Source organism: Vicia villosa, linkage group LG3 (genome assembly GCF_029867415.1).
Source record: "Vicia villosa cultivar HV-30 ecotype Madison, WI linkage group LG3, Vvil1.0, whole genome shotgun sequence".
In the NCBI taxonomy this organism is placed as follows: Eukaryota; Viridiplantae; Streptophyta; class Magnoliopsida; order Fabales; family Fabaceae; genus Vicia; species Vicia villosa.
Window position 1 is genome coordinate 80,411,860 of NC_081182.1, and position 27,296 is coordinate 80,439,155.

General features: G+C 35.0%; 1 protein-coding gene and 1 non-coding gene across 2 annotated transcripts; one reads left to right on the forward strand and one right to left on the reverse strand.

Annotated features, from left to right (window-relative positions):
• Nucleotides 1–3,007: 3,007 nt before the first annotated feature.
• Nucleotides 3,008–3,079, reverse strand: TRNAW-CCA (transfer RNA tryptophan (anticodon CCA)). Its single transcript has one exon. It is a non-coding gene; the product is annotated as a tRNA-Trp (tRNA).
• Nucleotides 3,080–3,177: 98 nt separating this feature from the next.
• Nucleotides 3,178–5,837, forward strand: LOC131656184 (RHOMBOID-like protein 8). Its single transcript, XM_058925944.1, has 6 exons — nt 3,178–3,529; nt 3,826–3,989; nt 4,368–4,531; nt 4,614–4,885; nt 5,011–5,137; nt 5,489–5,837. Exons 1-6 carry the CDS (start codon nt 3,225–3,227, stop codon nt 5,606–5,608), a joined length of 1,152 nt encoding a protein of 383 aa, XP_058781927.1. The 5' UTR covers nt 3,178–3,224; the 3' UTR covers nt 5,609–5,837.
• The last annotated feature ends 21,459 nt before the right edge of the window (nt 5,838–27,296 follow it).

Genomic DNA, 27,296 nt, shown 5'->3' on the forward strand with positions numbered 1-27,296 from the left:
GGGCATCATACTAATATAGTAAAATAAATATAAATTTTACTATCCCTAGTCTAATATTTACAAGACACGTCCTCAACTTGGTGAATGAATATCAATCATTCTATGCTTACAAGTAAGTTAGTTAAATTGTTTTAGGGATAAACCATTTATTAACACGTCTTTCATCTGATACCCAAAGGGAATGAAGGGAGAAGTTATCAATCCATTATCCAATTTTTATTTAATAAAATGTTGGCCAATTTTAATGTATTTTGTCATATCATGGGCAACAAGATTATGTACAATATTGAATGTTGATTTGTTGTCACAAAATAACTTCATACGACCTTCACATTATATCTTCAAGTCTTCTAACATTTGTTTCATCCATAAAAATTCACAAATTCTTAGTGTCATAGATCTGAATTTTGATTTGACGCTTGATTGAGTAACTAGATTTTTCTTTTTGCTCCTCCAAGCAAAAAGATTTCCACAGAAGATGGTGCAACCTCCTGAACTAGATACCATATCTATCACTAAATCTTCATAATCAACATCAATGTAAGATTCCTTTGTTAGACTTCCTCCTCATTTAAACAAGATTTTTCTCACTAGAATTTCTTAGAGATATTGTGGATCACGGTCTATTTTGTGCAAGTGTCTCACCCACAGATCACACATGAATTGGCGCATGACATTAATTGCATATGTTAAATATCAACTAATGTGTTCCAAGTAAATCAACTTTACCACTAACCTATGATATTGAATCTTGTCAACTTTGGAATTTTCCTCCTCACAACTTGTATTGGTCAAAAAGTACAGGTTGTGTGTTTCCCCTGCAAAGGGCATGGACACTCAAAGGCCTTAGTAGGTATATTACGATGTATGATGGTTAGGGATTTCCCATGGTGACGAGAAGCCTTGTATGATAGTATTTTGCGGGGGTTTTGAGGACCTGCTAAAATGAGGTGAAAAGATATGTATATGAATGATGCGCTTAGGTATAAGCATATGTAGGGTGCAATCTATTTGGCTTAATATATGTCTCTTCTTCCCACGGGAGAGAAATATTTATAGAGGCAAATTGGGCCTAAGGTTTTCTTGGAAGGGGTCATTGTCCACTCAGTCAATGATGGGCCATTGAATCCTAATTTCTAAGGGGTACGTGATTTATTTAATGACCCTTAATTCTCTCTGTTCAAGATACATCTTATCCTACGTTTCTCACGACTGGGTGATAGGAAAGCCTTGGAGCGAGGCAATATCTTCCCTTGGACAACATACTATCGTCGCCTCTCCTAGGGCGTCCAACAGTTATTGTCCTAGGTGGGTCCTTTTGCAAATATAACACTACATAGTTCCTCAAGCACAAAGCATTTGATAGAGGAAGAAATGTTTCATATTGCGGCTCAAGGGAGTATCCCAAGGATCGGCATTCCCTGAGGATGTACTTCCATAGATGAGGTTATACAGCCTGGATAGAGGGACCATAAGTTCCTCAAGTGAGGCATTTGACCTTTCAAGCAGGACTTCTACCAAGCCCTCGACAAGACTTATGATTAAGTCTCTTAGGCCAAACTTCAATCAAGCCGCCTAGGCATGGTTTTTGTGTTTGATCCCGCCCGAGGAAACCATAAGTTCCATTAGCAAGGTTTTAATTAGCGTGGGAAATCTAAGTCCCTCGGGAGAAAGTTATATGTAGCTCGGTCTATGATACAATTAATCCCTTAGGCAAGGTTTTAATTATCCTGGGAAATCTAAGTCCCTCGGGAGAAAGTTATATGTAACTCGGGTGATGAGATTATCAGTCCCTCTGGGAAAGTTTTAATTAGCTTGGGAGTTCTAATTCCATCAGGTGAAAGTTATATGTCAGGCGAGGTTTTTATTATCTTAGGAGATCTATCTAAGTCCCTCAAGAGAAAGTTATGTGTAGCTCGGTTGATGGGGCCATAAGTTTCTCAAGGGAGGAGTTGAGTAGCTCATCGGTATTGCTCTAAGAGTCGACAAGGATCTTCGCTATGAAGTCCAACAAACACCACCTCAAGGGGCAGCAAGAATCTTCACTAAGGGACTCAACTTAAAGTTTCGCATAAGGTACTTAACTTATCGCCTTAGATACTCAACTTAAAGTTTCGCCTGATAAACTCAACTTATAATCTCACCTTACGATCTCACCAGAGAAACTCAACAATGTTGCTTTATTAACTGTCTCACACCGTATGACTGTCTAAAATTGCATGACATCTTAAAACACAGCACATTGAGCGCAATCCACTCCATCATCACATGAATACACAATCCACAACCATTTTAGTTAATTTATTCACTCATTTTTTATGACACTTTGATATATTAATTTCTCACAATCATCTGTTTGTTGAGATTAAATTGGGTGCAAGTTTAAATTCTATGTTTATTAATAATTTTAAAATCAGATGAATACACAATCCACAACCATTTTAGTTAATTTATTCACTCAATTTTTATGACACTTTGATATATTAATTTCTCACAATCATCTATTTGTTGAGATTAAATTGGATGCAAGTGTAAATTCTATGTTTATTAATAATTTTAAAATAAGATAATAATTTTCAAAGTTTTTATTAGTACTAGCCTCTCACTAGTCCTATATAGAACGCTGTATCATAACAAAATACAAAAAATAAATAATAATAATAATAATAATAATAATAATAATAATAATAATAATAATAATAATAATAATAATAATAATAATAATAATAATAATAATAATAATATAGTTAAATTAATAAAACCAATAAATTAAAAATAAAAGAAAAACAAATAATTGGGTGCTTTGTTTCTCAGCTAGCCAATAATAATAATAATAATATAGTTAAATTAATAAAACCATGCAATTTGTTTGTTGTATAAATTAAAAATAAAAGAAAAACAAATAATTGGGTGCTTTGTTTCTCAGCTAGCCACTGAATATTTTCTGTTTTGAGCCTGCAGTAAGGCCGATTTCTGACTCTAATATGGGCAATCCGTACGAAAAAAATGAACCTGACGTGAATCGAACACGCAACCTTCTGATCTGGAGTCAGACGCGCTACCATTGCGCCACAGATCCAACTGATGCTTAGTTAATATCTTAATTTTACTAATCATATTAATGAACTAATACAGTATAAATAAAATTTTCCCGCGAAACCTAACGAATCAAAATTTTCGTTTTCTCTATCTTGGAGAGAATCTTGAATTCTCGCGGGAAATCAATGGAGGAAAGTTTCGATTTCATCGACATCAAGCTTTCTCCGGCAAAGCTCCCACTACCACTCGATCTTCCTCAAGATCCGACGATGAAATCACCGCCGATGAAATCTCACCGCCATCTCCGGCGACGAGGCGACACGTGGGTAGTGTCTGTGATGGTAATAATCCACATAGGGTTTTTCATCACGACGATGGTGGTCAACGATTGCTACACCAATTCTCACGGTGATTGCACTTTTCCGTCTCTCGGAAGGTTATCGTTTCAGCTTCTCTCTGAAAATCCACTGTTAGGTCCTTCCATGTCCAAGTGAGTAGAGTAGTTATCACGCTTTGTTCAAACTGATTCTATAGCTTCGATTCCGTTGAGTTTGATTATCTGATTTAGGTTTCAGAGAAATCAATTAAAGTATAATTGAACTATATTCAATGTCTAATTTAGGTTTTATGGCAATTACTTGAAGTAAAATTGAACACTGCATTCAATGTTCAATTTAGGTTTCAAAGCAATTGATTGAAATAAAATTGGACTATATTCAATGTCTAATTTAGGTTTCAATGCCATTCTATAATGCAACGATGGATAATGTGGTGTTGTTAGTGTAGGTTGGATGAAATGGGAGCTCTTCGAAAGAACTTTTTGACGGAACGTCATCAAACTTGGCGTCTTTTCACGTTTCCATTTTTGCATGCTGGACTCTTCCATCTGGTTATAAATCTCTGCAGTGTGATCTATGTTGGAATTCGCCTAGAGCAGGAGTTCGGGCCACGTAATGTTTCTTTACATTTCGGTTTTTTATTTCACACGTTGCTTACTATGAAACACTGACATTAACGCATAACACGATGTTGATTATATGCAAACACCATAATATTTTAAGAAATTTGAAGTCAATGAACGTAATTACATGTAACGACATACTACTCTTAGGTCGAACATGTCTTTAATTAGAAGTGTTGGTTCTACCTAGAATCAATTGATTGTTGATTCAAATTTAATAAAATTACATTGAAATGCTTTCATGTTGATTTGATTTTTTAATTAGAAGTGTTGGTGATAATCAATTGATTGAGGTGATGCAAATTTAATAAAATTATATGGAAATGCTTTCATGTTGATTTATGAGTTTTTTTCTTCTTATTTGCAGTAAGGGTTGGTATAATCTATATACTATCTGCTTTTGTGGGTGCCTTAATGGCTTCACTTTTTCTTCAAAGTATCCCTTCTGTTGGTTCTTCTGGTGCTTTATTTGGATTACTAGGAGCATTGCTTTCAGAATTAGTTTGGAACTGGAAATTTCATACCAATAAGGTACTTAGTTTTCACCTCATTGCTGTTTCTCATTATTCTGCATGATTAATTTTTGATCAATTTTTTATTGGGTTGAATGCAGGTTTCAGAAATAGCATCATTAGTCTTTGTTTGTGTGTGCAACTTCTTCCTTGGATTTCTGCCATATGTGGACAATTTTTCAAGCATTGGAGGTTTTATATCAGGATTCCTTCTTGGAACTGTCCTTTTATTCACCCCTCAGCTCCAGCAAGTAGCTCCAAATAAAGGAGATCGAATTGATTATGATCTCAAAAGTTACATCAAGCTGAAGTTCAAGCAAAAGCTAGACAGACCAATTACTAGAATTGTTTCTCTTATCCTCTTCACCCTGTTGTATGTTTTTTTTTACATTCTCTAGTTTCATTCTATTTAATTTGAGTTGTTAGCTGTCGCCTATCGCTTGCACTTTCCGGTATACGTGTAATCATTTAATGAGGAGCTTGTTTCTGTATATGCAGATTGGCTGGTTGTCTTCTTGCAGTTCTTTATGGAGTCAACATCAACAGTTATTGCACATGGTGTCCATATGTCGACTGTATCCCTTTCACAAGCTGGCACTGCAAAGACAAAGAAACCTTTTGTGAGGTATACAGCTTACTTTTGGCATTTATCAAATTTTAAACACCTAACAAAATTTATATCACTTGCTTGGGTGAGCTTACAAGTTACAACTTCAAATGAACAATAACATAAATTAAAGGGAAAAAGGAAAACAATTGATTCTGCCTAAAATATTTGTCAAAGTATAAGTAGTTAAGATAACAGTTTGTCGAATAATCCAAGTTTTAGATCAAGTTTACTTTTATAATATAAACATTCCAACAAAATTCAATTCAACTCGAACTCATTTTAATAAATTCAGATTTTACAAAATCATGTAAAATTGTTTTTGACAAACACATGCTTATGCTGGTTAAATATGTACTACAACTGCAGACAATGGTGAGTAATGCTCACTTGACGATGACATGTTTGGGGAATGGCAACTTTAAGGTCTATCATTACACCAATATCTCTCGAGCAAGGATTAATGATTTGTGCTATATGATATGTTGATTGATGAGACAGCTTGTTTGGATAATTCCTTTTGTCCAAATTACCAGGTAATACTGGATAGGTAAAGATTGTTTCATAGCTTACAAAATTGTCATATTCTTTTTGTGAATATAAAGAAATAGGAGCTTGATTAGAATCTTAGGGGGATGATCAAAAACAATTTGATGCAAGAGTTTGTGGAGCTTGCCTTTTGATGTAAATACCACTAGGGTGTAACTTTTCAAGTTCTTGTGTAATAAATCCATTTCATTTCAGAAGTTTGGTTTTTCTGACTTTTCTTATTGTCATTTTCATCCATATTAAAAACTTCAAGAGTGACAGCTACTGTGTGACAATTGGAACCACTTTTCAGTTCTGTTACAACTCTAAGAATGAGCCTGCATAACATGTAACTGCATAATTACATGTGACTGCAACTATAATCAGCCAGTGACTTGTGAGTTGTTGAGTTGAGTATGCCGCCGCCGCTAAACAATTAAAGGCTATCAAACCACGATGCTATAAAAAGTGCAATAAAGACTAAAATTCCATTAGCGTGGGCCCTGAATTTGTATTGTTCAAAGTGTCAAACTCCTGCTTAAAGTGTCAAAACCTTCGGTCTAAGTTGTAGATCCGTTAAATAAATAGAGTAGCTTTGCACCTCATATTCTGCCAAACCAGCCAAGCAGATCAACTAAAGACAGAGCAGAAGATGAATGAAAAAAAGCATGCTGCTTTAATTCTTTTTTAGTGTTGGACTATTATTTTTTCTCTTTCGTTCTCACTAATTGAAGTCAGTTTGAATTGTAGCAATTTTGCATGTTCAAAATTTAAAGCTACATTACCTGAATCCAAATCTAAAATTTAAAATCTATACATTTTTCGAACCCTAAATTTTCAAAATTATTTTCAAAATTTTAAAAATCTAAAATTTTTTAACCCTAAAATTTCAAAATTGTTTTCAAAATTTTAAAAAACATTTGAGAAAATTTTGGGATGAAGAAATTCATTAGTAATTTAAGGGTCGCTCTTCCCATTTATAGTGGTGAAGAGTCACCCTTAAAAAATCTGAAAATGCCTTTGAAATAATACGAAAGTTAATTTCTAGACGTCCTCAAAACACACCATAATACATCATAAGTGTATCACTCTCATTTTTCTAAAAAATAGTACGGAAGTTAACATTTGTATTGATGGAAAATGAGTTTACGTTTTGGCCTAACATGTGGTCATATTTTTAATATCATGATAATGTTTTTATTTTCAAACGAATAATACGAAAGTTAACTTCCATAATTACCAAGCGGAAAAAATGAATAAACATACTCCCAAAATCTTACAAAAATATCCTTTCATTCTCAATCAAGTTTTGTACTTTTTTTTTTTTTTGAATAAGGCTCATTCATATAAAAGAAAAGGAATTACAAAAAGAGCCCAAAAAAAGAGATGGGGAACAAGGAAAGCCCCATCAAAACCTATCAAATCTAAAGAAAGGTAATCCTAACCTATTCTTTACAAAATCTCCCCTTATCCCTATGGGAATGGAGTCAAAGAAAACGGTGGAACTTGTGCCAAGCGCTAAGTTAGCCAAAAAATCAGCACAAGAATTCCCCTCCCTATGAATATGAGTGACAATGATGTTAGAAAAATTACAAGAGTTAAAGCTTCTATTCCATCTATGCAGAATCTTCAATGGAACCAAAGCAGGATTGGTGACGGCGCTAACAACCATTTTACAATCTGTTTCAATCCAAATCCTCCGCCAACCCCTGGAAATAGCTATGTCCAAAGCAGTGAGAATAGCAGAAAATTCTGCTAACACCGACGACCCCACGTTAAGATTTTCAGCAAAAGCAAGGATAAAATTGCCCAAGTGGTTTCGAAAAATGCCACCACTGCCTGCCGCCTTCGAAACAGGATTGAAGGAGCCATCACAGTTGCATTTTATCCAACCCGAAATAGGAGGACACCAAAGTACCTCACGAATGTTAGGCGCACGGGGGGGGGGGGGGGGGGGGGGAATAGTGACTTCAAAAGCTTTAATGATGGAGAAATCGGAAATAGAAATGGCAGAAGACTTGAAAGAGCTGTTACCAATCAGTTTAATCTTCGCCATGATCCAGTTAATCGACCGAACCATATTAGGCCGACTGTTGTTGTGTTTACAATTATTTCTAGAGAACCAAATTTGGTTGATTATGAGAATGATGCCAGCTATGGTGATCAAGGAAGCTTGATTAGAAGTATCCCCCTTGCAGTAAGAAAGCCATTGTTCCAACGACAAGGGAAAAGAACCAATACCAGCTTTGCATCTAAACCAACCCCAAAGTTCAGCAGCAAACTTACATTGGAAAAAAAGGTGAGCCGTCGTCTCTTCGAAAGCGTTGCAAAGACAGCACATAGAAGCCAAAGAAATACCTCTGCTTTGAATTTGCGCTACGGTAGGGATTTTATTATTCAGCAGCTTGCACACAAGCAAAGACAGATTCGGCGGAATATCGGAGCGCCAGATTAAGGAAGACCAATGACAGCCAGGTGCAATTTTATCTTTGAAAATGTACGCATCTTTAAGCGTTAGATAGCCAGCAACCGAATGATTCCACACCAGCATATCCAAACTGTCAATATCCGTTTGAGGAGAGTCCGGTAACCAATTCAGCAACGAAGGAAACCAAACCTGCCAAGAGCTCGGGAACTCCCATCTGCCATCCACCACAAAATCTGCCAAAAGAGAGTGAGGGCTGATGTGTTTAGAACGAAGGAAATCAAGAGAGGTGTGGCTAATCAGAGGAGGACCACACCAAGGATGCGTCCAGAACTTGATCCTTTTACCGGAGCCAACCAACCAAGACGAGTTGTTACAGAGGCCCTGAAACTCCGCCTTAATACCGGTCCAAATTGTGGAAAAGATATGATATCGAATCATCCCATGAGTTTTGCAAATTCTTCCCCGCAAAAGGATTGCCCAACATTCGTTACTGTTCATCAGGTCCATACAAAGCTTAAGTTTCGAAGCTTCGTTAAGCCGTATCAAAGACCGTAAACCAAGGCCGCCGTTAATAGTAGGCTGACAAGTTTTTTTTCCACGCCACCATGAGCAATTTACGGTTATAAATATTACCTGACCAAATAAAATTCCTGCAAGCTTTCTCAATAGATCGAAGTAGCGAAACAGGCCAAGAGTAAATGGACATGGTATAAGCAAGCATGCTTTGAATAGTAGATTTAACTAAGGTGAGCCTACCAGCCATGGACAAGAGAGAACCTTTCCAAGCAGCGAGTTTGAAGAGAATTTTATCCGAGATTGGCATCAAGTGAGAAGCTTTAACTCGGCCTTTAAAGATTGGGACACCAAGGTAATTGAAAGGGAGACTACCTTTGCTAAAACCGGTGCTGTTAAGAATAACATCCAAGTGCTGATCGGAAATTAAACCTGAGTAAATGAAGGACTTATGCAGGTTGAAATGCTGCCCCGAAGCCGTAGAATAGGCGCTGAAAATCTTCTTCAGAGAAGTGATGTTAGACTTCTTGCCAGTGCAAAAAATTAGGATGTCGTCAGCATAAAAAATATGAGAAGGAACTAAGTTATTGTTGGATGATTTGATCAGATTTAAACCACCAGTCGCGACCAAGTTTGAGATGCTCCGGCTTAAGACTTCTTCGGCTAAGCAAAACAGAAGCGGGGATAGCGGATCTCCCTGCCACACACCACGTCTACATTGGAAGAAACCGTGCGGCTTACCGTTAAAAATAATGGACAGCCAGGCTGAAGAAAGCAGCGTGCTGATCCAATCACAGAAGCGCGAGCAGAAACCGAATTTGGTGAGGACTTTGCTTAAGAATCTCCAACTCATGGTGTCGAAGGCTTTCGAAATGTCAACTTTAAAGGCCAAGTTACCGTGCTTACAGTTTTTATCCAACACATTTATAGCCTCCGACGCCAAACAAGTGCAGTCCCTAATATTGCGGCCATGAATGAAACCTCTTTGCTCATGAGAAATCAGAGTCGAAAGCAGCGAAGAAAGCCTATCAGCCAGAATCTTTGATATTATCTTGTATTTGAAGTTAGAGAGAGTGATAGGCCTAAACTGATCCAGCGATTGCGCGTCCTTGGTTTTCGGAATGAGGATTACCGAGCAAGAATTATAGAAAGGGAGGATCCAACCAGATTTGAAGAACTGCACAGTAGCAGCAAACACCTCATGCTTAATAATATCCCAATATTGATGATAAAAGGTACCACCGAAACCGTCGGGGCCCGGCGCACTATTTTTGTTTAGACTGTTCACAGCATTATGGACTTCCTCCATAGTAGGAATCATGGTGAGAATGTTATTCATATTGTTATCCACAAGAGTAAGGATAGCCTCATCCACCATTGCATCATTCTGACCCGAATCAGGAGCACAGAAGGTGTTAGTAAAAAAATTGACATCTGAAGAAGACATTTCCTCCGGATCCGTAATTATATTGTCACCATCTCTAAGAGCAGCAATGGTACTGATAGATCTTTTGATTTTGGCCATCCTATGGAAATAAGCCGTGTTTCTGTCTCCGGAAATCAGCCAGGATAAGTTTGCTTTTTCGGCCCAAAAAACCTCCTCCTTTTTCTGCTCAGTTTCAAGATCAAACTGAGCTTTCCTCTCCTGCGCCCTAAGCTCGACGGAAGCACCAATAGACCCGATAATTTCCTGGATTTTAGCAAGAGACACTTCTTTGTTCTTAACATTATCATGAATGTTACCAAAGACATTCTTGTTCCAAATTTTCAAGTCGGCCTTGAGTAACTGCAGCTTTTTATGTAAGACAAACATCGGGCAGCCAATAACTTTGACAGACCAAGATTTGGCTATAAGATCTCTACACGATTCATGAAGGGTCCACATACCCAAGAAGCGGAAAGAAGAAGAATGCCTTACAAGAGTGAATTTAGAGTCAACCAAAATAGGGTGATGATCGTACCTTAGTCTAGGCAGCGTTATGGAAACCATATGCTGACTTGAAATGCACCAGTTTTGATTACAGAGAGCTCTATCTAACTTTCTCTCCACTGAAGCCTCACCTTGCCTACCGTTATACCAAGTGAGAAAGGGACCTTTATTGGGCGAATCCACCAGATTGTTTTGATCAACCCAATTCTTAAAGTCCACCATAGGAACCCTATGAGGACTCCTTCCGCCCCTATGCTCGTGAGCTCCAAGGATAGCGTTAAAGTCTCCCATTAAACACCAAGGGATATCATTAGCAGACAAAATGTTTGTTAGATCAAGCCAAAGTCTCCTCCTGACCAGATGACATGTGGAGGCATACACCGCTGCAACCCCAATAGTAGTATTTTCCACGAAAACCGTAAACGAAACCAGTTGATCAGTAACACACAAAATATTAGGGGCGAGATCATGTTTGCAAATGCACCAAAGGTTAGGAAGAAGTTGGTATCTATTATTAACAGCAAAAAGCTTCAAACCCAACCTATCCCAAAAAGAAGCCGGGAACTTTGAGTTATCCATCCATGGCTCAGCAACAAAACAAAGATCCGGTTTGTGCGCCTTAAGAAGGTTCTTAAGGGCTAACTTTGATGGGGAGTTAGCCAAACCCCTTATGTTCCAAAACAAGCACTTCATAGGGAAGGCTTTTTAAGACCAGATTTTGATCTAGTATCATAGGCCTCCTTAACTTTGGTTTTTTTCTTTTTCTTTTTATTTTGTGATTTAGTAACTACAAGCTGAAACGGTGTAGCGTCTGCATCCGAAATATCCTCAGACTCCGAAGGCATCTTATCTAAGTTACCATTTAGATGATCCCATGAAGATTTTAGGAAATCTTCATTACTAAAATTCCCCACTCTAGGAGTTTCTTGTGAAGGAATCAGCTGAGAGTCTACCACACACTCAGAATCTTCAGAGCTAATCAAAACAGTTTGGGAGTCAGCAATAGAGTTGTTGGCTGGGAGCAAAATAGCCATTTCTGGGGCATTTTTGACAGGGCAGAGGACAGTCCGAGAAGAGGCCAAACCACCATTAACCATTTCAGAAACCTCCTTTCGAGTTCTGCTTGATTCACCAAGAATACAACCATTCGGGTTAAAACCTTTGTCCTTCTCAGAAACGCCTTTTCGATTGCCTCGTGTTTCCCCAAGACTGTTACCAGAAGGTCGGACCACAATTATCTCCTCATTGGCAATGTTAAGTGGCAGCTCCTCAACATTGTTCAAACTCACCTCAGGTGGGTCTTCAGCAGGTTTGTTAGATTTGTTTCTCTTAGGATCCTCCTTATGAAGAAGATGGTCTAATGGATCCGCACGGAGACTGCAAAATTGAGGTTTGACATTGTAATCGGGAGGTCATATTTTGATTCTTATAGAAGACCGACATTTGTGACAATGAGATATGAAAGAAGTGACAAATACATAAAGTATATCTGGAAGTTAAAACGAGACGGCACTAGTTCAAGGAAATGTGACTTTCTTTTTAAGTTGTGCGGGTAGCTTAAGGCTAGTAATACATGGAGATTTAATGTGATTTATCGTATACATAATCATTAAATGTGTTAAAGATAGTCGGACATCTCATTGTATGTCGCTTTAATTTTTAAGAGAAGGATTTTGTTTCTAACATGACATTGAATATGGTGCAACCCAAAAACATACTTGCAGTTTTGAAACGGATTAGACCTCACCGTGTCTCAAATATTAAGTAAATATACAATGTTCATGCATGAAACAACAAGGCGATAAGAGATCCAAGAACTGAAATGCAATAAATGTGGAAGCTTTTAGATGATGATCATTATGTATCTAGGTTTAGAGTGTGCGTGGATGGAAAAACTGTATTTTGGACTCACCTTGATACCATCAAGTTATTCAACACATATTCCACTATACTCATAATTGATTTAAGGTATTAGATCAACATTATCGGCCTTTAAGATATGAATAAGAAAACATGTCCTTAACTGACAACGAAGGAAAGATATAGATCAATAAGTTTGAGATGAAGACATATGAAGATTTAACGATTATGTGAAGTATATTTAACTATTACGAAACAAATGGTCAAATTGAGGTGGATGTGAGGATTGCGAGATCGATCCACGATATTTTAAAAAAGTTGAAACATCTTCAACTATCTCTTGCTGATGAAATGTAATGTTAGACTTATGTTAACGAAAATCTATATAATATTAACATATTTTATTTAATGTATTTTATTTAATATATGTCTTAATCAAGATTTATATTAATTTATGTTCTTCATATTAAGGGTTTAATGGATATGCACTGACAGTGTAAAACAGTTTTACACTGTCATCCAATAGAAAACAAACAATTTGTCATGTCATTAAAATTTTTTAAAGATAAAAGTGTGATGGAATTGGATACATGATTGTGATTGGTTGACAGTGTAAAACTATTTTACACTGTCAGTGCATCACCCATTTTCTCTAATATTAAATATTGTTTCTAGTGAGGGATTACAAGTATTCTAAATTTCCAATTTATTTTTACTGAATTTAATCTCCAAATAATTTCTTCTATGACCTTCATCTAAGACTTGATTTAGATTGTATTTTAATGCGTTCAAAAGTTAAATTTATGATTTTAAGAGCATTATTTATTTTTCACTAAATACCTACAATAATCCTTGAGGTCCTACTTTATCAAGATCAAAAGAATATCTTCTATGAAAGTAGACACTGTTATTAGGTGCTAATTAACTTCGGCACCTCCACAAGACACCAGCCTCGTGTAGCCTCGCCATTCAGTTTTGTCAACATGTGTCATTTCCTCATCATCGTGTCACATATACTAGTATACACTTCAAATATTATTCTAAACAAAGTTGAATTAAGAATAGAGTAAAATCACATATCAAAATCACAATCATTAACAAAGACACTTCAAACACCCCCTGGCCCTAATGAACCATAGTGGAGGAATCTTAAGTGGGTGAGTAAGCTTTGCCAGCCCTAATGAACCGAAAAGAAAAGTTACAAATGAATTAAAATGAAACCCTACTTTGATCACATCTCACAATCAACATAGGTCATATCATATCATAGACCCTAACCTAAGGCACACAATTAAAATTTGATTATTGGGTCCTTTCCTTTCTTCTTTTATAATAATAATTGCAAACCCTTTTACTTGTTTCTTAACAACTCCTAAATCGTTGACCCTTAAAGAATCCATTCCCTTTTCCAACTATAGTTCCCCACGCGTTCTCAAGCATAGAGGCAAATTAAGTCCCACATACACAAAATGGACCCATAGATCATGTCAACTAAATGTATGCTAGTTTAATGGAGGGGAAATGATGGGAATTTACGTATCTTCTTAGGGAACCATGAGATGTGTAATGCAAATCATAGTGGATGTGTTTCTACACAGTTATCTTGATCTTTAGAATCATCTTTATGTTCCCCATTATGTCATTAGTATATAGTATTCAAGTAATAACAGTCTAAATTGTTGGAAGAACTAAATAAAGTCACACTCATCATATATCATAATAAATAAAGCATAGTGCAAAACCATTGATATGACATATATGCAGAAATTTTGACATCAGATTTCAAACTTAACACATTTTTATCTCTCAATAATTTAAAAAAAATTAAAATTAAATTGATAATTAAACTAAAAAATATTAACATGTAAATCGAGTTTATAAATTTATAAAATTTAAAAATTATTTAGTATTTTATCACATCAATTTATTGTAATGTATAAGAGAAACTAATCCCGAACATTAAAATCTACCAATTAAAATTTAATAGCCGTGATGCATTGTTCTTATTTCTCATAATAACAATTAATTTTTATTAATCTAACAGTTTTAATTGATCATTTAATTTAATGATTTTTGGAAATATTTTTCTAATATAAAAAATTAATTAAAGTCATTAGATTAATGATAATCAATGGTTAAGATTTGGAGTAAGTCTTCAACACTTACTCTTGGAGTATATATATATATATATATATATAGAGGGCATATCATATGAGAATGCCATATTTATATGAGAATGTGAGAATGAATCTGAACCATTGGATTTTAAAATAAATGGTGGAGATTATGAGTGAATCTCTTTTTTCTCTCTCCAGTATCTTGAAATAAATGAAGTAGGAGAGAGAGAAAAAATATTCACTCATAATCTCCACCATTTATTTTAAAATCCAATGGTTCGGATTCATTCTCATGTTCTTATATAAATATGTCATTCTCATATGATATGCCCTATATATATATATATATATATATATATATATATATATATATATATATATATATATATATATATATATATATATATATATGTTAATGGTGGAGATTCCACCTTGGTGACGCCTTGAAGATGGAAGAAACAAAAGATGAAGATTAACATTCTAACTGAAAACGGTTACAAGCTGAATAACAGAAAAATCAGTACTTTCTTCATTGAGAGTTTACACTGTACAAAAATGAAGTTATTTATACAAGAGGATAAGATATAAAGTAGTGGATGTCATGAAGCTAAAGGAAATCAACGTGGCATCCAAGTATTGGCTAGAGCCAGAATCAAAAAAGAATAACTAAAAACTAATCTAGCTATCTATATATATTAACAGCCCCCCTCAAGTTGGACTTTGGATGTTGCAAAGTCCCAACTTGTCCAAAGTAAGTTTCATAGCAGGTGAGTGAAGTGGCTTAGTAAACATGTCGGCCAATTGGGCATTGGTAGAAATAGGAAGAAGATGAATGAGCTTAGACTGTATCTTCTCGCGAACCACATGGCAGTCAAGCTCAATGTGCTTACTTCTTTCGTGGAATGTTGGATTATGAGCCAAGTAGATTGCAGATCGACTGTCACAAAAAATGGATGAAGGCTGAGAGAAGGAAACCTGAAAATCAAGAAACAAATAATGCAACCATTGAATTTCGCAAGAGATAGCTGCAAGAGCCCGATACTCTGCCTCAGTGGAGGAACGGGACACTGTGTGTTGTTTCTTGGACTTCCAGCTTAGAAGAGAAGAACCAAGCATGACACAATAACCTGTGATAGAACGCCTAGTGTCAGGGCAGCGAGCCCAGTCTGCATCAACAAATCCTACAAGCTTTAAGGAACTGGAAGCAGAAAAGAGAATGCGGACAGATTTAAGGTATCTTAGAACACGGTATGCAGCTTGCAAATGTGGTAGTCGTGGTTGAGACATGTATTGGCTTAAATGCTGCACAGCAAAGGAAATATCAGGGCGTGAATTGGTTAGGTAAATTAGACGCCCAATTAAACGCCTGTAGACAGTAGGATCATCCAACAAAGAGCCCTCATGGATAGACAGCTTAAGGGTTGGATCAAAAGGAACTGATGAAGGTTTTGCAGCCAGAACACCTACATCCTGAAGAAGATCCAAGGTATATTTGCGTTGGTTCATAAGTATGCCATCTGTAGAACGAGCAATTTCAAGACCAAGAAAAAATCTTAACTGTCCCAAGTCCTTAATCCTAAATTTCTGATCCAAACACTGCTTAACATGATTGATCTCTGAAATGGAATTCCCTGTTAACACTATGTCATCAACATAGACCAAAAGGGCAGTAAAATGATGAGATGATGCCTTAACATACAAAGAGTAATCAGCTAGGGACTGCTTATAACCCAGAGAAATGAGGAAGGTAGATAATTTGGAATACCACTGTCTACTTGCCTGTTTTAGTCCATAAAGAGATTTATGGAGCCTGCAGACTTTGGAAGGAGAGGAAGTGGTAAGGCCAGGAGGGAGACTCATGTAAACCTCTTCATGAAGATCCCCATGAAGGAAGGCATTATTCACATCCAACTGCTCCAAATGCCATCCTTTTATAGCTGCAAGAGAAAGCAAAACTCTAACAGTGGTAAGCTTAGCAACAGGAGAAAAGGTATCAAAGTAATCTACTCCTTCCATTTGAGTAAAACCCTTTGCCACTAGTCTGGCCTTATATCTCTCAACTGAGCCATCAGCTTTATGCTTGACTTTATAAACCCATCTACAACCTATAGGAACCTTACCAGGAGGAAGCTCAACCAAAGTCCAAGTTTGATTAACTGCAAGAGCTTCTAACTCAGCATTCATGGCATTAATCCAACAATCATGTTTAATGGCTTGTTTATAGGTTTTGGGTTCAGAGATAGCAGATATAGCACAACAAAACTTTTTAAAAGAGGAGAGCATCTATCATAAGATAGAACAGATGAGAGAGGGTATAAGGTAGATGGCCGTTTGGAGGGTGGAGAGGACAAAAGAGCAGAAGGAGAGTTATTTAAAATATGATAACAGTGATAGTCAGTCAAATATCCAGGAGGATGAGTAGACCTGGTAGAATGTCTAAGAGGAGGAGGGGGATTTATTGGAATGATAGGAGAAGACTCAGAAGTAGGTGATTGAGAAGTACTGTTATCAGGAGAAGAAACATCACTTGGTTGTTCATTAGATAAAGATGTGGGTGCAGAGTCATTATCATGGCTGGTTAAAGGTGTAGAGTTAGGACTACTGAGAGGAACAGGGCTATGACTGATAGGACTGTACAAAGGAGCAGAGGGTGAAGCAGAATTATCCAAAGGATTAGATGTTTCAGTAGAGGTAGGAACCTGATGGATAATAGAGGGATCATCATAAAGGTGCTGGTGTTGGGAAGTGTTTGAGATAGGAGTTTTGGACTGATGTGATTGAAAAGGAAATATCTGCTCATAGAAAACAACATTCCTAGATACAAAAATGCTATGGTTAGTCAAGTCATAAAGGATGTACCCTTTGGTGCCATCCTTGAATCCCAAGAAAATAGATTTTCGAGCCCTACTATCAAACTTTGTCCTATGAGACTGTAGAGTGGCAGCAAAACTTAAACAACCAAAAACTTTCAAATGAATAATGGAGGGTGGCTGTTTAAAAAGTAACTCATAAGGACACTTAAGTTTTAAAACAGGGGTAGGTAATCTATTGATTATATGAATGGCATGTTGTATGCAAAAATTCCAGAGATTTAGAGGAATATTAGAATGAAATGACAAGGTTCTAGCAACATTCAGAATGTGTTGATGCTTGCGCTCAACCACCCCGTTTTGTTGGGGAGTTGCTACACATGTTTTCTGATGAAGGATACCTTTGGAAGCAAGAAATTCAGATAAAGCTATAAACTCAGTACCATTATCTGATCTTAAACATTTTAAAGAAGAATGGAATTGATTTTCTATATATGCAATGAATTGGACAATACATTCTTTGGTTTGATTTTTGCTTTTAAGAAAAATAGTCCATGTGTATCTTGTATAGTCATCTACAAGAGTAAGAAAATATTTATGACCTAGTACAGAAATAGTGGAAAACGGGCCCCAAACATCAGCATGAAGAATTTGAAAAGCAGCAGTAGATTTACTATAACTATGAGGAAAAGGAAGCCTCTTTTGTTTGCCATAGTGACATGAGTCACAAGGAGTGTCATTATTACAATGTGAAGGAACAAAAGGAAAAACTTTAGAAATTTGTTGTAAGCCTATATTTGAAACATGACCTAATCTCAAATGCCACAGATTACCAGGATTTTGAGCAAAAGAATTGAAAGCACTATGATGAGCAGATGATTCAAGAACATAAAGCCCTCTTTGAAGTTTAGCTATACCAATCATTGCCCTCGAATGATTCTGCATGATTTTGCAGGAGTTATCAGTAAATTGCACAAAACAATGATTACTACTAACAAGCTTTGCAATAGAAATTAGATTAACACGAAAATTAGGGATGAATAAGACATTATGGAGCATAAGAGCAGGGGAAATAACAACACTGCCAGAAATAGAAGCAGAGACCTGGGAACCATCTGGTAAGCTAACATGTATAGGAATTATGGATTTGTACGAAGTAAAAACAGTGAGATCAAATGTAATGTGATCTGTAGCACCAGTGTCAAGAATCCATAGATAAGGGTTATTACCTTGTTCAGTATGAGAATGAGTGTTCAGGACAAAAGGTGAAGTGGTAATGGAATTGGCTTGAGGAGTAGGTTTGGATTGTTGAAGTAATGCCAAAATGCTTTGATATTGCTCCTGAGTAAAGCCAAAAGAAGACTTGGATGAGTTCTGCTGAGAAGATTCCAAAGCTGCATCAGGATGAGCATCACTTTGAGTTACTGAATTAGTGGATTTGCCTTTGATCTTAAAGCCAGGTGGATAGCCATGCTTTTGGAAGCAAGTTTCAACCGTGTGATTAGTTCTGCCACAATGAGTACAAACTCGACTATGACCCTTGGCTCCACCAAAACTCTGTGTTCTGCCCTTGCCATAATTGTTACCAGCCTTGTTGTATCCATTACCAGTACCATTGGATGAATTGGTGTGAAAAGCTGCAGACTCCTCAGAGCTGTTGATAGGAGTTGAAATAACGGTGTTAGAATGATTCAGTTCACGTTCTTGCTGGATAACCAAAGAAAAGGCTTTGTCAATGTCTGGTAGAGGATTCATCATCATTATTTGCGACTTAGAATGCGCAAACTTCTCATTCAAACCCTTAAGAAACCTAATCACGTAGTCTTGTTCACGGTATTGACGAATTGATGCAAGAGCACCACATGAACAAGGGATAGCGCAATAACAAGCAGTGATAGGCCGATAAGTTTCAAGCTCATCCCACATAACCTTCATCTGCGTAAAATAATTGGAGACATCAAGAGTACCTTGGCGAAATTTGTATAGATCTTCTTGAATGTCAGAGATTCTGAAAATGTCACCATGAGAGAAGCGAATCTGAAGGTTCTTCCAAACTCCAGCTGCAGTATCAATCCAAAGAACAAATTTCGCAATTGATTCAGAAATCGAACGGTGAATCCATGCTAAGACCATCGTGTTGCAACGGAACCACGGAGCATATAGAGGATCCGAAACGGGAGGTTTTGTGATGGTGCCATCGATGAATCGTTCTTTGTTCTTGGAAATCAATGCAATGTGCATAGACCTAGCCCAAGTATGATAGTTCTTGTCATCCAGCAAAGGCGACACAAGAACCAGAGACGGATTCTCATTGGGATGGAGATAGAAAGGATTTGTGGAGTTTGTGGAAAAATCGCTATAGCTCTGGTATGCCATCAAGGGAAAAACAAAGGGAATTGCGAAGAAAAAGAATCGGCGATTGTGAAACGAATAGAGGAGAAGGCTCAAAGCGAGCAAGAAAAGAAGAAAGATTCACAATCGAGCACGCAACAGCAACAATGGCTACCAGAGCTTTTTGAGCTCTGATACCATGTTAATGGTGGAGATTCCACCTTGGTGACGCCATTGAAGATGGAAGAAACAAAAGATGAAGATTAACATTCTAACTGAAAACGGTTACAAGCTGAATAACAGAAAAATCAGTACTTTCTTCATTGAGAGTTTACACTGTACAAAAATGAAGTTATTTATACAAGAGGATAAGATATAAAGTAGTGGATGTCATGAAGCTAAAGGAAATCAACGTGGCATCCAAGTATTGGCTAGAGCCAGAATCAAAAAAGAATAACTAAAAACTAATCTAGCTATCTATATATATTAACAATATATATATATATATATATATATATATATATATATATATATATATATATATATATATATATATATATATATATATATATATATATAGGGCATATCATATGAGAATGACATATTTATATGAGAATATGAGAATGAATCCGAACCATTAGATTTTAAAATAAATGGTGGAGATGATGAGTGAATCTTTTTTTTCTCTCTCCAACTTCATTTATTTCAAGATACAGGAGAGAGAAAAAAAGATTTACTCATAATCTCCACCATTTATTTTAAAATCCAATGGTTCAGATTAATTCTCACATTCTCATATAAATATGTCATTCTCATATCATATGCCCTATATATATATATATATATATATATATATATATATATATATATATATATATATATATATATATATATATATATATATATATATATATATATATATATATATATATATATATATATATATATATATATATATATATATATATCTTACTTCAAGAGTAAGTGTAGAAGAGTTACTCCAAATTTTAACCATTAATTTTCATTAATCTAACGACTTTAATTGATCATTTAATTGAATTATTTTTTATATAAATAATTAATTAAAATCGTTAAATTAATGAAAATCAATGGTTAAGATTTATAGTAACTCTTCTACACTTATTTTTGGAGTAAGAATATATATATATATATATATATATATATATATATATATATATATATATATATATATATATAAAGGAGGGATATTCTTACTCCAAAAGTAAGTTATCAAGACTTACTCCACATCTTAACCATTAATTCTGTTCAATTTAATGGCTAAAAATAATAAGCAATTAAATGTGGAGAGAGAAAATAATACTTATTAATTTTAACCATTAGATTGAGAAAAATTAATGGTCAAAATGTCGAGTAAGTCTTAATAACTTACTCTTAGAGTAAGAATATCCTTTCTCTCATAAAGATTCACAACTTCACATAGGTTATATGATGGAACCAACTCCAAGACAAACAAATATTTTTATCCTACATCTCTTTCATATATTTTTTACACTTCTCCAAGCCAAAAAAATATATAAATTTCAACTCTTGAAATCTTAGATTTGTTGACTGATGGCATTGACTTAATCGGTGTTGATTGATGGCGTAAGACTTTGTAACCAGTTTTATTGATCTCCAGCACAGTGGCGTGTGGTTGACATGTAAGGTTAGCACTTTATTGTCCAAGTCAGTTCATAGTCTAAGATGATTATATTGAGAAAGGGAGATCAAAAAAGTGTACCCTAAATCTCACATGTGCTGACTGTATACGTTGATTAGTCTTGATTGATCTGATGCATGATTAGGCTTTTTGCCGATCCAGAACTGTTGCCCCAAAGGCTTACTGGACGCATATTGTCGGACAAGTGACTTCAAACACAATAAAATGGGGGATTTAAATTGTGGTATTTAAAATTTGTGATAACTTTAGTGGTTTCTCAATTATACTTGAAAGTGTGTTAGTAATTTGTTAAGGATAAAGTAAATAACAACGAAAATAAAAATTGTAAAAAAGAAATAGAAGAAAATAAAGAGGATAAAGGTTAGATATATTGCACCAAAAATTTATCCTAATTCGGTCGAACGTTGGCCTACTCATGTCCCAAGAGAGCTTCTTGAGATTTTGATTATAAACTTCGAGCTTTTATAGGTTATGTCCACGAACCTTAATACAATATAATCTTGAGATTTTACAAGCTTATCTCCAACAAAAGATCGTTTTTCCCCAGGCTAAGCTAACTAACTGTTTAGATATTTTTCAGGCTTATCTCAATAACCAAAACAAAAATATTCCGACAAAGTTATAAAAATAAAAATAGAAATTTTATGATTGGTTTATCTCATGAACCACACTCAATTTTCGAAGAGTATCACACTCTCAACAATTAAAACAAAAACAGGACCAATACAAATTCTTCCTCATAAGCAACGTTTCACTTAAGAGCTTTGAGACAACTTAAGTGAGAGAATAATTACTTCTAGAGAGAGAAAGAGAGAAAATAGAGAGATAAATTCTAAAGAAAATATAAAGCTTTGGAAAATGGTGTGAAATGAAGAGGAGACGACCCTCCTTTATATAGGAGAAGGAAAATCCAAAAAGAACAAGATTCATGGGCAAAATTAAAGTCCTAATCGATTGGATTCGTGACCCAATCGTTTGGATGATCACTATTAATCGACTATCTTTGCCCAAAATAGAAAGATTGGATAAAAAGTCGTTACAAGTCATTAAGATGTTGTTATAATCTTTTGATTATTTATGATTTCAAGATGAATGTCATCTTCAAAGGATGTTTATAGTTATCACCAAACATTAGTTCGTCAGCTTGCATCTTTAATCGCTTGTCATGCTTGAATCCACATAGGTTGTAAAAGTTGTTTATTTATTGTACAAATTTATTGTCATATAAGTTGTCATACAAGTTGTCATCATCAAAATCACATTATTAATATTGAGTTTGGCTCACTTCTTTGAATAACCTGCAAACATGGTTCCACATAACTCCCATGAGGTGGAAAACTATTGTATCATGGTATTTCTCCATGTTGTAGTTAGGTTTATCCCTTTAGTGTGACGATATTGTTGTATTTATAACCTAGGGTTTGAATCGAGTCTCCATATAATTTAGCAACCACTCTAAGCCTAAGTGGTTGATTCCCTGAAATATATGAGGTGTAACTAAGTCCCATGACTTCCTATATAACAGTTGTTTACCCAATATACGCTCTACACATGATTCCGCTAAATGGACAGAAAAATTGGAAATTCTGGTTACACATCCGAACAAGGGGCGCTAAAATTAAGAGAGACATTTGAGCTTGTGCACAACCGATTCAGGAAGGACGGAGGACCAAGCATATACCCTTCGCCACGCCCTAAGGTCTCTCTAAATGTTACTACACTTATATATTTAATTTACTTTTTTATAATAAAGTTTTAATATTAATACAATATAAATTTTATTTGAATATTATTTTTATAAATTATAGAAATATTAATTCATTATATTTTTTTAATTATAATGATATTATTACAATTATTTAGATAAATTATATAAATAAGAAAATTGAATATTTAAATAAATTTAAAATAATTAATTATTATACAAAGTTGTTAAGGATTATCTACTCTAACTCTTGTAACTTACCCCCAAAAAGTTGTCAAGAGTTTTTTTTATCACAAAATCTGTGATGACCATTCCGAAAAGATCTTAGACCCTCCCTCACATATCACTAGTACATGTTGCTTTGCTGAGAAAACAATTTTTTTGTTTTTCTTATAGAATAAGGAATAATTTTGTAATTGTAACTTTTTTATCTCCTACAGGATTAACTACATTTTTTTAGCGATTTCCTTCTGTAAAATTTAATCACTTATTAAAAAGTGTAAAATAATTAGTTGTTTATAAGATTGGCTGCAAAAGTTTATTTTCATTATTTTATATGATTTTCAAAATGAAACATAGATCATAAAATCAGTTAGGTTAGCCCATATGTAGGAAAATTTTAACTTTAGAAGGTCGAGATTGAGAATATAGTAGTTGTTGTTTTAGTTTGCATGAATAGGGATGTTTGCGGTGCAGTTTGAGCGGTTTTGACGTTAAAAATTATCTGAATTATAATAATAATAAAATGTGTCATTCGGTTGGCTTTTAAAAATAAAATAAAATAAAATCTAACTAAATCAAACTAATGTGATTTGGATTGAGTTTGATTTAAAAAATATATATTATTGAGTCATACATACACATATATAGGAAAATATAATTTTATGTTTAATCATTCATATATTACCATAAAAAAGTTTATAATTGTCAAAATAAATTTTTAATTTAATATATAAAATTGTGTCTTACAATTTTATCTTAGATTTAAAAAATAATATACATGAAATTGCATTATTAAATAAATACCATATAAAGAATACGATAAAATATATTTTGTTAAAATAGTATTTATAAATGAATAATAATTTGTTTTTTTATGATATGTAAATTAAAATAAATATCATAAAAAAATATGATAAAATATACATAATACTTGTTGATTTCTCTAAAGAATTATTGGTTAGAAAGATTTTGTAACATAAATGCGATTTGATTTGGTTCGGTTCGATTTGCAAAATACAAACCGCAAATCTAACTGAACCATTAGAAAATGGCCAAAACACATCTGAATCAAATGCGTTTTTTTGTAATTTCAATTTTACAATTTTCTATTGAGTCGGTTCGGTTTTGAACACTCATATGCACGGGCACCACCAAAACTACACTTACATTACCTTTAGATACTTCTTTTTTGCTTTTTTTTTCCAAATACAGCACTAATAAGTTGATGTGTTTATGGTATAATACATTAGTCGGAACAACACAAAAGTAATATAACTAAAAATCTAGAAACAAACCCATAAGAATAATTTAATAGCTTAACATCAAAAATTAAAATGCCTTTAAAATTGACAAAACACAACTGATCAAAATACATATACATATGGATTTGCAACATTGAAGCCCAAATCATTGGTTGAATCTTATTTGTAATAAATTGAAGTTGATTTTTCCATCTGGATTAAAAATAAACACCAAGAAAATATTGGAAATCAAATAATGTTGAGCCAAGATGATGAACAAAACTGTTGAGAGTATAATCTAAGTTACTAAGTATATGTTAAATATAATCGATCTGAATTATTGCTAATTTCTTTTTTAAAATTAGGAATTTGTCAATCTTCAATCCTTTGATGCAAATGTCAGCCAACTGTGTTTCACTTGAGCAATGTCTCACTTCAAGTTTACCTCGATATTACCTTAGCTCTTAAGAAGTGAAATCTAACTTTGACGTGCTTACTCCTTCCATGCAAAACTGAATTTTTTGCAAGATTTAAGTTTGACTTGTTTTCGATCTGCAACACTAGAGATTTTTTCACTTTGACCTTCATCTCTTTCAGAACAGATCTAATCCAAATTGCTTGACACGCAACATAGGATCCAGCTATATATACAACTTCACACGATGATAATGCCACCAGAGATTGCTTTCTTGAGCACCATGAGATTGGGGCTCCAAATACTTGAAAGAAGTAACATTTGTGCTTCTTCGATCTTCCTTATCTCCACATCAATCAGCATGTGAATAGCAAGTAACCATAGCTTCTTTGCTTTCAGAATCTCGTGGAAACAAAATTCCATAGTTCCTTGATCCTTTTAAGTATCTCAGGATTCTTCTTGGAGCCTTCATGTGTGACACCCTTGGTTCACTCATGTATCTTCTCACCAATCCAACAAAGAAACCTATATCAGGTCTTCTATAGCACACATACCTCAGAGATCCTACAATTTGTTTGAACAAAGTTACGTCGACTTTGTCCTCTTCTCCTTGCTTCTCCAATTTTAGATTTGGTGTGAGGATGCAGGATTCCAATCATCCATCGTGAATATCTTGAGTATCTTTTTGACATACTTCCTTTGATGCAGCACGTGCATTTCTTAGTAATTTTATGCCTAGGAAATACAACAAGTTTTCCAAATACGACATTTCAAATTCCATCGTCACCAACTCTTTGAACTTCGACAAGTTCTCCACGCTATTTCCAACAAGTCATCGATATATAAGAAAATAATAGTTATATCTTGTGCCATGGCCTGAACATAGACACCGTATTTAGATTTGTATTTGATGAATCTCAATTCGACTAAGTATGAATCAATATTCTTGTTTCATTCCCAAGGTGCCTGTTTGAGACCATATATCGCTTTGTGCAACTTGTATACTTTCCTTGCTTCCTTCTGTTTCACAAACCCATGAGGTTGTGTGACATATACCTCTTCATCTAAAGGACCACTCAAAAATGCTAATTTCACATCTAAGTGAAATGTTGACCAACCTTGCTTGCATGCCAAGGTGTTAAGTGTCAAAATGTAGTTATTTTGTGTTTGTAAATAGTGGCACTTATCGATACTTTTTGTTAATACCGTTCGAATAATACCCCATTTTGTGTATAAATACGTATACTTTGTGAATAGAGGTATCTTCATATACTTTTATACTTTTTGATAGTTTTCTATTCATTTTGTAGGTATTGAGGCGTATTTGGAGCATGAGCAATAACGTGGCGAAGACACGGCTTCAAACGCGCGATTTTGAGCGGCGGAATCAATTCATTCGGCGAATAAAGCTCAAAACCAAATAATAATAAATCACCAATTTGGTTGATATGTTGTCATTGTTAGATAGAGCATGAAATAAGCTTTCCAACACTTCCAACCGGGCGCAAATCGGAGTTACGGTTCTCAAGATATGGCCAAAACAAGATTTCAATTTTCTGTTGAGCGGGCTAAGCGGGCTTGACCGCGCTAAGCGCGGTCTGGGCGGTTTGGAAAGTCATTAAATAGGGAAAAATCACATTTTTTAGGGTTATGCTTTGGGGTATTGTTCCCAAAGTCATCACAACCATTTTTGAGTAGGGAGAGCTTGAAAACAACAATGGAGCATGCATCTTGATGATCGGAGGTCGAATTTCTCATCGATTGGTGTTGACAAACAAAGAAATGTTTGGTTCCTCTTCTTCTCTTCTCTTTGTATTTCTCTTTTGGTGAGTTTGTATGTAAATACTCTAAACCCATGGATGTTTGTTACTCTTTTTACTAGTTGTATAAAGTTTGCTTTACAAATCTTAATCGGTGTTTCCTTGATCTTTTTGCTTAAATGTTTTGGATTTGTGTTGTTGTAGAAATAGACATCACAAATCTTGATTAGGGGGATATCTGTTAGCTTTTGATTTTAGACATAGGATTGGGGTTAACATCCACATAATATCTGAGTTTAATGTCTCTGTGTTGTTCGATCAGTTGAGACATCGTCGAAAGAGCAATATAGTTGAATTCCCGTCGGTGTTGCAGACATGGACATTGATGTGAGGGATATGTGGTGATTCTGATGAGTATTGTAGATTGAGTACGGCGGAGTGATAAATCTAAGTTTGTGAGGAGTAGTTTAGATTCAAACCAGATAAGCTATTCTCTATCAAGAATGAATTTATTTTATGTTCATATGTTATATTTTCCTTGTTTACTTTCAACCCATTTAACCCGAACTCAAGAACTAAGAATCCGTCGAACGGCAGTTCGGTATCACCAATCTC

Coding starts and splice junctions, on each gene's coding strand:
- LOC131656184 (XM_058925944.1), top strand. CDS start 3,225: ATGGAGGAAAGTTTCGATTTCATCGACATCAAGCTTTCTCCGGCAAAG. Junction 3,530..3,825: donor TTAGGTCCTTCCATGTCCAA/GTGAGTAGAGTA, acceptor TTGTTAGTGTAG/GTTGGATGAAATGGGAGCTC. Junction 4,532..4,613: donor GGAAATTTCATACCAATAAG/GTACTTAGTTTT, acceptor GGTTGAATGCAG/GTTTCAGAAATAGCATCATT.